At 39.3% G+C, this 12,112-nt stretch overlaps 2 pseudogenes across 2 annotated transcripts; both read right to left on the bottom strand.

The window, feature by feature from the left end:
• Positions 1-18: 18 nt before the first annotated feature.
• TEOVI_000806200:pseudogene lies at positions 19-555 on the bottom strand (annotated as a pseudogene). Its single transcript has one exon. A coding segment is annotated over exon 1 (537 nt).
• A 9,301-nt stretch (positions 556-9,856) lies between these two features.
• TEOVI_000806300:pseudogene lies at positions 9,857-11,308 on the bottom strand (annotated as a pseudogene). Its single transcript has one exon. A coding segment is annotated over exon 1 (1,452 nt).
• Positions 11,309-12,112: the final 804 nt, after the last annotated feature.

Below are 12,112 nucleotides of genomic sequence, written 5' to 3' on the forward strand. Positions count from 1 at the left end.
ACCTTTGTCCGCTGTGTCGCATCTGAAAATTTCCCAGGTTCGGTCCACAGTACTGAACTTATGCCGAACACTATGCTGCTTTGTTGTTGAATTATTGGACCACGCAAGATAGCGATAATGTATTAGCTCGATGTGGTGAAAAACAATAATGTCCTCTTTTTTCACCATATATTCAAACAAATCTTTTGACGCATGCATCACATACCGACGCTCTTGCATATTCACTGTCAACAACCCCACAAATTTCAATTTATTTCTTATAACTTCCCCAACCATTATGTCTTTATTAAGTGCTCTAAACGCGATATATTTTTCGAAATTTCTGAATTTGATTTCTGACCCTACTAGGTCTTTCAGAGGTCTATAATCCACAATTTCCTTAAGTACATCCCTTAATAGTGTGGAAGCATAACCTATTGTGTGCCATGAAATTTCATTACTAAATTCTTTAGGATAACCAACCGCTTTTCCCACATTCAATTTTTCTCGTGGAAGCACCTCAAGATATTTTAGATAGAGTGGCATCCTTATAAATATATTATCATCTGCTTTCATTATATAGGGATTACTTGGCTTGAATATTTCCACTACAAATTTGAACTACAGATATGTTTTTCTACTCATAGTGAGTTCCGCTTCCCATCCCCAATTACACGTATCTCCTATTTTTTATTTGTTGTTAGGCTTACATCACAAACAGGTAAAATAATAACATCCTGATTTAACTCTTCCTCTTGTTCAAAAAAATTTCTCAGCTCGCAATTGTTATTTGTATGAGGTGAAAAAGCATAAATTATAAGCAACTATCCAGTAAAATTATTTGACTTCCTCGCAGCTTCAGGATAACTCCAACACGTTTCCCTTTGCAAGTTCCGCCTTCTAAATTTTTCATCATTGTCTATTGAAGGTATTCCAGCCACAACAAAATGATCTTCGCTTTCCCCAATCCTTTCTACAGCATTAGAAACAAATCTCATATACTCATCTTTGACAATTTTAATGAAATGGAATCACTCTCATCAAAAAAGCTATAGAGCGACAAGGTCAAGCTATGCCTATAACAGTATAAACTAAAGAAACTAATATTATCCAAATCGTTTTTATATACTTCATAGCTCCCTAATGCAATACTAATTAATGGCTTAAATTTCTTACAACATCATAGAAATATTAGGAAAGGAAATCATTTTCTACACTACGGTTTTTTAAAGGTAAAAAGTTTTTACAAATATAAGTAATTCTTTTAATATTGTTATGATATAGCTATTTTATAGTAGATTTTAAGCGTTTCCAGCTTATATGTTAGCACAGATGTACGGTTTGCCGTTATAGATGTTATTTTCGTCAATCAAACATCCGACGCACACTGCGTGAATCCCGCTTTTTCTTGCATGCACATTTTACCATATACATTGCTACGAGAATTTCAGTAGGTAGTTGCATCTTTTTTTCTCCAAAAATACTAATATTTTTATATTTTCCAGTGATATCGATCACATCCATCTGTCGATATCAAGTGTACTTCTCTGTTGTTGCTGCGGAGACCATTTCTACCGCTAGTTCTTTCATCACCTCTGAAGTGGAGCCAACCCATTTCTATGTTAAATGTGGAATATCAGATCCACCAGTATTTGTTGCTGTCGCTACCTGAAGTACCGGATGCTGGCGTATAACTCTGCATTTTTTCCCCATTTGATCTTTTCTCAAAAGTTATGCGTATAAAATAGCTCCAGCATTTGACCTTTACAATCTAATCTTCGCTTACATCCGCAAAGCCATGTTTATGGCCACAACGATGGGTTTTATAGGCATGCTAAAGTACAAATAGGACTCTTCCATCTTCCTATATGCTTCTGTATTTTCTCTTATACTACCCCTCTGTTGTCTGTTATTCACTCACTTCATTTCTTCGCAGCTTGCCGTTATTTTATTCGTACCAATATTTAAAGTACATTTGGTCTTCACAACCACTCTTCTTAGAATATTGGTATACACACACTTCCAAAGCACTCCTATCATTTTCATCATTATTATAATCCTAACTAATATCCATAAAAAAGTAAAATAGACAAAATTATAATATAATCAATTTTTTCATAACATATCACCATATTGCTTACACCCATAGGTCACTTTCATTCTAAATTTTTATATTTTATATAATTTGCTATCATTCACACGTTTCATCAAAAAGTGTTATAATATATTAATTTTTAGCAAATTTTTAAATTTTTATAAAATGGTGCAAGAATCTTTTTTTTTTAAATCATTCTAGAGTCAAAAATGCAAGCAAAACGTGTGCATTAATCACAGCGGAGTTTCTTTTCGTGGTGTTTGTCTTCCCATCTTGATTTTCTGCACTTACTTGTTTTGGTGTGTAATATAAATCTACTACGCACTTCTTTACACGATTTTCTGCAATTTCTTTGCGACCATCTTTGCAAGCACCTCCTGCTCCTTTTTTGGCAGAACTGCTGTCTGTTTCAGTCTTAACTGGTATCGTTTGTTTTTGGTTGTTCTTGGAAGCTGCTGCTATCAACTGCTGTGCCTGTTTATATATAAGAGCACTAACCGCTTCATTGTTTTGAACTAAGGTGTTGATTGGGTTCTTTTTTACTTCGCCATGCTGGTTAATGTAGTCTACTGAAGTTTGTTTAAGTGCTTTGACGAATTTTGTTTGAAACTCTGTTTTTGTTGCGCCGTAGAGACTTTTGAGCTTGTTTTCAAGTTCTCCAACGCTGATAGTTATGCCTGTGGTTTCTTTGACGTAGGCTTAGAATTTCTTTTTGTTTATCACTGATGAAGCTAGCTGAGTAAGGTCCAGGCTATCTAAGTCTACTGTTCTTGGTTTTGGTGCTTTCATGCATGTGCATAACGACCATGCAATATATTTGTTGTTGGCCGCGCTGCGTTCGGTTTCTATTGGCTGTTCTTTATATTGCCAACCATCGCTACCGCCTTGAGTTATCTCGACGGTTTCGGCAGATAAGTTTGGGTCTTCCGCTGTAGCGACCGTTAACACTGCTTTTATGTAGTTACTGCCTGTTACACATCTGGCATGGCGCTTGTTGGCTGTTTGAGAACTGATACCGTTGGTGTTGCCGTTAACGATCGTTGTTATGGTTGCTTGCCTCATTATGTGTTTGGCTGTAGGAATTAATTTTATCTGCTCATTGTTGGTTAGCTTTAGTTTGTGTCGCGCAAAAAAGGCATTTTGTTGTTGTTGTTGTTGTTGGAAAACAGCCTGTGTGTAGTAACTGTGAATGTTTGCTTTTGACCGTGAATGTTTTTTGGGTTCACGCCGTTGTTGGGTGTTGCTGTTTGCTGCAATAGCTTGAGGTTGGCAAATGACCGTTGTGCTAGAAGGCAGATCATCTGATTTGCCGCCCGTCGTTTTTCTGTTATTTGCTGCCGCAGTAACCTGGCTTGTTCCGCTGCGTAGTCTGCTTTTATTGTCGTGGCTATTTCTGGCTCGGCTGCCTCAGTTGTTTGGGAAAGTACCTTCCGCGCTGCTGCTCTGTCTTGCAGAGGCTTTTCCGAAACACCGTCGGCGGGAAGCCCACCTTCTATAGTGTCAGCAATTTACCTGAGATATAGCGTTTCGGTGCACAGATTTGTGATTGTCTGTGAGCCTGGTCCCGGTGTCGTTGCTCCAATCACGTTACCAGTGGCTAAATTAAAAAAGATAACCAGCTTTTCCTACTCCGATGTTCTACCTCTTGGATACATTATCTTCCTTCCTTTCTGTTGAGGAGAAAGTTATGGGGCTCGCTGCTAGTTCTACGTGAAGATTATCATTGGGTTGTTTTGTATCTGCTTTTTCATTCGTTTTCAATGTGCGCTTTTTACCCTTATCATTGCTACCAACAAAATGGCAGTTTTCTGCTTTGTAAGACTCTTTTACCTTCAATTGCATTGAAAACTTTTCTGGGTCATTGACCTGTTGGGTTGCACAGTTTTGCGTTGCTTTTTCCTCGCTGTTTGTTGATCTACAATCAGCTTAAGCGCGCCTTTTGTGAGAGTCGTTGACAGTTGCTTTTCATCTACTGCCAGTACCGTTATCAGTTGGGCCTCTTGTTATACCTTGATGGTCTTATTATCTATCTTTGCTAGAAAGTCGGGCTCTCATTCTGCATAGTTTTTCCAGAAGGTTTGCTTAAGTGTGGTCTTTAATTACACATCTTGAGGCGTCTGTTACAGGTTTTTTATTAGTTGTATTGCTTGGCCTATTTTAGTCTTAGTTTTTGCGTTGTTTATTACTGTCTTTAGCGCTTCTTTGGTTTTGAATGTTGCTGCTGTAGGTGTTGCTGTCATACCTTCTAGTGCTTCTAGGGCTGTTTTTTCTATTTTTATGACGTCCAGATTCCCTAATTTTTTGTGTTCGCTGACCTCGCTGCTGTTATTTCGCTTGTACTCGTTTTGAACATCCCGAGTCCGAAAGTGGCACCGGAGTGAGGATTACCAGTTACAAACTTGTTTTTGAGGCCTGCAGTGAGCGGGAAGTTTTTGTTCGTTCGCACTGTCCCGGTTTCCATGGCTCCTGTCTGCTTATTTAAATCCGTGCTGAATGTCGTGGCCCCGTTTGCCGTCTTGGGTATCGTCGAAGTGCATTTACCTATATGTTTGTTGACACCTGAGTTTTGTCAACCGTTGTGAATAAACGAGGCTTCGTCCTTTGTGTCGTCTTCGGCTGTTGCGCTAATTAGAAGATTGATGAATTCATCAATCCTGCCAGCTGCATTGGCAGGTGTCTCCGCAGCTAGGATTCCTTGCTCAGCTTTTATTTTTATCGTCGGTTCTAGGCTCTGACCCTCTAGGTCTTCCCAGATGGCTAACGTCAGTAGGACTTGTGTGTGCTGCTTTAGACGTATTGCTTCGACTAGAAACGTGGTGTGTAAACTGTTGTACTCTGAGCGAGCTTGCCTGGCCAGCTTTACACGCCGAGCTAAGCTTGGCTGCCGCAGCTTTGCCGTCTCCTGAGAATGTGCAGTGCGGTGCTAATGTTGCTGCAAAAAAAGCGTCGCTTGCACATTGAGCCTTCGTAGCACGATATACTAAAAACAGCAAAGTGCCAAGAGTTGAGCTGCAAGCTGCATAGACCTGCTAGCTGCGTATATATGTGCGTCCTTCAAGAAGGTTTGGTCTATGCCTTCGGTTAAATATTTCTTTTTTGCTTTGCTTCTTCCGTTCGAGACTAACTCTACAGCTTCTAATAAACAAAAGTCCTGTAAATAAAACGGAAATATATGTGTTTCCACCAAAAATTTCACTATATTTATCCTTTTGGAAATTAGCCAAACTGTTTTGTAGTTAATTATCTGGCGCTTGGGAAGTTGAAAGTAACTTTGCCTAAAGGTTGCTATTGAAAATTGTGTTTCTCGTGCTCCCTATTTCCAATCTCTGTACGACATTACATACTTCCACTGAATTTTCGACGTTAAATGCCATTCCCCTTCGATGTCTACAGCCATTTGTCATTGGACATAGTAAATAACCCTCAGACAGCTCGCTGGACGTCGCTGGGTGGCTCCATTGTTGAACATCCAACCCCGCTTTTAGTTTAAAAAATACAATCACTACCATTATCTCTGCGGTAATATTTGCTAACTTCTGCATCAAATGTGGTTTTCTTTTCAATCCTTTTGGGCCTTCCCAAATGCTATTTCAAAATTCTATTGAAATAGCGGCTCACCGTTCCGTGGCTAATTTAAATTCATGTTCTATGTTTTTCAATCTTCACTTTGCTCACAAACATTTTTGGTACTAGGAAGAAATTTATGCCTCTCCCTTCTTAGATAATCCTTCCATTTTAAATTTATATTTTGTTATTTCTTCCATTTGTACCATTTTATGGCGAGGGTTGTTGGTACTTACTGCTTTCTCTTTGTTCTTAATGATACAGGAAATGTGGAGGGTGGCCAAACACTTATGGGAAAGGTCTTCAGTTTTGTCACTTTCTTCTCATGTTTTACAATTAATCTCATTTTTGTAACAAAAATCAGTTTTGATTTACCAAACTTCCGTTCAAGCGTGCCTTTAATACATTGACATTATTGAATATATAAAAAAAGATAATTTTAATTCTATCTAATAACTTTTCCAACTTGTTTTGGTTTTAATGTCACTAAGACTAACTGTTTTTACACTACTTTGCTACACAGTGACGTTTTTATTGCTTTTTTCTCTGTTGTTCTGAGGAAACATTCCGCCATATAGTTTTTCTAAATTTTGTGTTTTTTAAATAATTTCTGCAAGATTGAGTCAGATCGTTAACTGCTTGGTTTCCCCCACATGTCTCGTGAAGTAGTTATCTCCGACGGGACACAAACTTTTATTCTAATTACATGAAACCTAACAGTTAAATTCTATGCGATAGATTGGCACGTAGTCATGGCAGTGTTTTCAGTTGATGTAATGCGTTCTTTAAAACTTTATTGAGGGAATATTTGCAGTAATGCGCTTAGTCTGCTTCCACCTGCACTGCTTTTTCGCGTTTGTTGTAGAGCCTCCATTAGACAAGTACACTGACATCTGTCTCACCAACATAGTCTTCTCCATATCCGTCTATAAAACGATGTGCATCGTCATATTTTTTTTAACTGCACATATTTTATCACGCACTCTCAATCTCTTACTCACCACACCCACTTATTCACTTACTAAAATTACACCATTTACACAACTTTAAGTGCTTCCATTTTGATCTTCCATTTAGTTTTCACCACTTTTGTTTACAATATTAGTATATACTCACTTACAAAACTCTCCTACCTTTACTATTTCTATCACAACCATAAATTACACCAGCTTCCACAATATAAACAAAATCAAATTAGAATGTTACTCATTTTTTGTACCATATCAGCCTACTGCTTAACAACGAGATGCCGCTTTTATACCAAATTTTTAAATTTTCTAATTTTTAATTTTAATTATATATATTTTTCAAACAGTGTTAAAATATATCAAATCTTAGAAAATTTATTAATTATAGTTAATTCTTTATAAATAGTAATATTTCATAAATTTCATAAAGTTGAGCAAATATCCATAAAATTCTTACAATACTACCGAACTTAAAAAAGCAGCCATGAGATAAAATTTCTTGTTTACGAGAAAACTTCCATTTCGGTACTTCTCTTTTTCTGGTTCTGGTTCACTCTCTCTACCTTTTCTTCAGCCACAAACGGGGTTTGTCCGGGCGTGTTTTCTTTCTCACAAGCTGTTTTTCCAGTATGACCAGTACATTGATCCTCTTTTTTCCTTTCACTTTCACTCCTTTAACTTTGCACTTTCCGTTATTGTATTCACAATCTTTGTCCTCTTTGCATTTGCTTTCCTCCGTGTTTTCTTTGCATTTTTGTGCTGTATTGCTTACGGCTACTGCTATTGTTGGTTTCGGCCCGGTCTGGTAAACATTCTGGCTGCTGAAATAAGTGTTTGCGGTTTCTGCATCTGGTTTGAGTTCTGGTTCGTCTGTCTTTTTTCATTTTCTTTTTTGGAGGCGCTAGCTGATTGATCTCCTGCTTATCTTTTCAATAAACTCAGTCTCGAATTTTCTTTTCCCCTTTTCAAGGATTTCCTTGATATGTTCTTTAATGTTTTTAGTTTCGCTTTCTTTGTTGTGTTCGTGATTATGCCGTAGCTTTATATGCCGTTTCTCAGGGCTGTAATGAAAGATTCATCGTTAGTCAGCGTATCGGGGGTTATGTCGTCTAAATTTTTTACTGTTTCCGCTGCTGCTTGTTGTGCTTGGCACAAAGCGGCTAGTATCACCTTCTTGTTATCTTTTTTGTCTATTTCGCTTTGAACCTTTGCTGCACAATTTTGTGAGTCTTCCTCTGGTTGATATAGAGGCTCCGCTGTGTGTGTTGGTTTCGTCTGAGCTATTGGTGTAACGGTTTTTCCACCGACTACATCACTGCAGCTGCTTACTGTGTTTGCCCATGTTGTGCCGCTGCCGCTAGTGTCGGTGCAGCTGCTGTTGGTTATTGAGATTGAGAGAATTGGCCGGTGGTCTGCGAGTTTAACCTTTGCGGTGGATTTATATTTCTTTTATGCCGAGTTTTCAGCTGCCGTCGGTTTAACCGCGGCATTGTCATCAGTCATCTCCTGATCTATGCACTGTTCGGCAGCAGGTTGCGTTTTCCACGTTTTCACTTTGAGCGTTTCGGAATTTCCGGTCAGGGGCGTGATTTCGTTCGCGTAAGTGATTTTTGCATCCTTTAGGACTCCCAGTAGAAAACCTGCACGCTCCCAAGGGTTGAGGCTAGCGTCGAGAAAGCGTTTGTCCATTCTTTTGTTTGTTGTTTGTACGTTTTCTGTTGTTGTCCGACAACATGCCGCTAGTGCGTCAAACAAAATGACGCATTCTTTAGCGTCAGTTGCCTCTGTTTCTAATTACCAGCATGCTGCTTGCTTTCTGAGTTTTTCGGCGTTGTCAGTGGTTGCGAGAACTTTTTCCACGTATGCCGCTGCCATATCGTGGTTGAAGGCCACTTCTTAGCACGTTTTCTTGATCTTTTCGTGCTCTGTGTCACCTGTTTCACTGGTTTCTGAGAAGGCCGGCGTCACTATTGCCACAATGGTGACTATAACGAACAGCTTGGTATGCAGTTGTGCATGCTTCGCCTTGTTGTTGTAGTTTTGCAAACTTTCTTTGCTTTTAGCCGACCGGTTGGGGTCGTTGTTAGAGGAGTAATATTTGTAATCTTGTCTTTTCTCCAGAATATTGTGTACTTGAAAAAATTGTTTTGTATTTGGAAAGCAGCAGCGTCGTCGGCGCCTGGCTGCTATGTTTTAAATCTCAAACTCTGCCTTAAACCTGTTTCCACTCTTCTATCTTTTACAGTCACTGGTACATCAAATTTCTCTCTTCTCACATGCCTCAGTGTGTTTTTATTTTTATTGTGTATTGAAAACATGTTTATATCCAAAGCCCTAGGTTTTATGACTAGTAGTGGGACCTCTTTCTACGGTTTCATAAATTTTTTCCACAGACAGGAGAAAAAGAAATGACATTTTTTTCAAGGGAACGATCTCCCTTTGGCCTTTGTTTTTTAGAATGTGGTGGGTCTTTGAAGCGGTGCCAATTAATAGTAGAAAGTATTGGTGCGGAAAATTCTTTTCATTCTGCTCTTTTTTTTCGCGCTGCTGCTCGATGGCTACAGATCACCCTTGTATGAATTATACTTTTTAAACATCTTTAGTGTTTGGTCTTTTGGCAAATGCGGTAGAGGTGGCGTGTTAATTCTTGCCTTTCCGTACTTCATAAAGCTATTCTACTGTCTCCCATCAATGTTTTCTTATTCCTTTCTCGGTGTTTTTCAATGAGCTTCAGCGAGAAGCTGCTTCCGCTTTCTTTGTTGTGAATCACAACGCACGGCGATCTTATCACAAAACTACCATTTTTAATAATAAAAATATCTTTATTCGATCTTTATCGCTGTTTCTCACTCACTTAATTCTATTGCATCCACACAATTGTTTTGAATATTTCACGTGTCCACCCATTTGTCCCTGATCACTCTTACTGCACCATTAGCATATACACACTCACAAAACTCTCCTACTATAATCGTTATTATACTTATCATTGCCAATATTAACATTACTTACTCGTAATATCCATAAAATATGCAAGATGCAGAAATAAAATAGCAATCGCTTTTTAACCTTATCACTCTACTATTTAACAAATATTAGTAACTTTTATACATGTTTTACTAAAATGTGCACGAATTTTCAAAGGTCTGATTAAAAGTGTTAAAATATCTCAAACGCTAAAATTTCAGAAAATTGACCAAATATATTTCGAATACTAAAATGGTACCAAACTTAGAAGGTTAACATAAACCAGAGTAAATTTCTTATTGATAAAGAAACTTGAATCTTTGTACCTCTATGGCTCTTTGTCATCTTTACCATTTTCCCCTTTTATAAATGCACAATTTTGCTTGTCATCTGTTTTGTCAGCATCGCACTCAGTTTTGGTTCCATGCTTTGCACATCCTGTTGAAGGTGCTGCTCCTTTCTGGGTTGCTTGTTGTTCTGCTGCCTTTTTAGGATCTAATGAGCATTTTTTAGTTTTATCAGTAGCATTGCCGTCCCATTTGCAGGGATCTGTGCATTTTTCATTTGTTTGGTGTTTGTTACAGTCCTCTTCTTTTGTTATCTGTTCTGATGGCTTTGGCGTTGCGGCAGGCTGTGTTAATAACGGTAGTGGGTCACTGTTTGCTGCTGTCAGTTATGCTTGCGCAGCGATGTTACGTAGCTGTCTTATTTCTATCATGAGTTTTTCGTTGGTTGCCGCTTGCTTCTGTGCTTTGGTGATCTTGCTAGCTGCAGCCTGTAGGTGGGCTATCTACGGTATGTTTGGTTCACCATTAACTGGAGCGAGGTATTTTATACACCCGGAAGTTATAGCGCCGTTGCAGGCGTGCTGATTTTTCGCCCCGAGAACCACGTGTTCTGCTTGGTTTGTGCCTTGAGCGTCTTTTATTCCGGAACCAAATGTTGCTATGGCACCGGGTCTGATTATTGTGTCTTTTGCGTATGGGCATCCGTTGACCAGTTGTGCTGCCCCTGTGTTTGCTGTGGCTGCGTTCGTGTAGATCACGTTGGCTCCGCCGTTTTTGCCAAGGCAAGAGTTGCCTTGGTTTTTCCCGGCGCTATCGCTGCAAATACAGACTGGGTCTGAGGCTAGGGAGATACCAGGTTTGTTGTCACCGGTGCCGGGTGCCGCGCAGCCGTTGCTACCCGAGTCCGCAAACGTTTCGCCTGCGGTACTAGTTTGCTTGCCCGTTTCACCATAAAGTGCCTTTTTCATTTCTTCCGGCGCGTCGTTATCTTTGGCTGGATCTTCGTATTGTCCTTCTAGCTGCAGCGCCATTTCCAAAGAACGGTTGATTATCGCGGATGCTGTCTTCGTGGCGTGGCTCCATTTTGGTCTCAAGATCTTGAGGCCGTTTATTTCTAGTTTACTCTCTTCTAGCTTGGTTTTGGCTTCCTCCCATTTTTGCCCGTACTTAATCCAGTTTGTCTCAGTTATCACCTTGCCTTCCACTTGTTTGATGTTTTGACCGTAGAAATAATCATGAGATGCGGTTATGTTTAGGCCATGCAAAAGGTTTATATCCTCAGTTATTGCTTGCTTGGCAACGTCTTCTGGCATTACCGGTTTCCCTTTGGCTAGCGCCACTACTGCGCACAGCGTGTGGTAGGCTCGGACCGCATCGTTTGCGGCAATCTCTGCTCCCGTGGAGGGCGCGGTTAGAATAGCTACAATTAACGAAATATGCTGAGTCATTGTACTGTGATGCTTCCGTTGCTGCTTCCCTTTTCCACCTCGCCTTTCTTCTGTGAATATCCTTTTGAAAGTAACAAAATTTCAGCGTTTTTTTCGTTAATAAGCGTTTGTGATCTTATTTTAAAGTTGTTTTCTGCTGGTTGCAGTATTAGTCACCACAGCATCGCAACTAACTGTCCACTCTCTTATTGTTACGATTCTTCATAACTCTCTATGCTAAGTAACAGACTTTTAATGTATAAACCAGTTCCCATCGCGACTTAAAGTTACACACAAGGCCCCACCATCGAAATACAAGTCACATTTGATACAGTAGCATCCTCTATCGTACATGTTCATTTAGGTGTAAAACGTAAAATACCATAGAAACCTCGGCCTCATCAAGATCTATTGTTTTCCTCCTTTTTCGCTGTGCTGTTGATTATTGTGTCATTACATTCAGTATTTTTGTCTCCTGTGTCTGTTCCTACCGATAATGTAGCGAGTATGTATGCTCTGTATGCTGCATTCCATCTCCACTTAATTGTCCTTCTGACTTTGTCCTCCTATATAATTATGGCCTTCGTCACGGTTGTTTCTTGAACTTCGTATATATATAACTCTTTTCCTCTTCCCCCTTCCTTATTTTTTTGTTTTTCTCTCTTTAATAAATAATATTCCTTGCACCCTTTTCCCACTTCTCTCGTTCTCACCGTCACACCCATTTACTTACATTTATTGAACCTTTACCATTTATGAAGAGATTCACTTTTCCGTTCATCTATTCTTCACCACCACTCCTCTTATTATAATATTCGTATATGC

This window comes from Trypanosoma equiperdum, assembly GCF_001457755.1.
Source record: "Trypanosoma equiperdum strain OVI genome assembly, contig: ctg_2020, whole genome shotgun sequence".
NCBI classification, from domain to species: domain Eukaryota; phylum Euglenozoa; class Kinetoplastea; order Trypanosomatida; family Trypanosomatidae; genus Trypanosoma; species Trypanosoma equiperdum.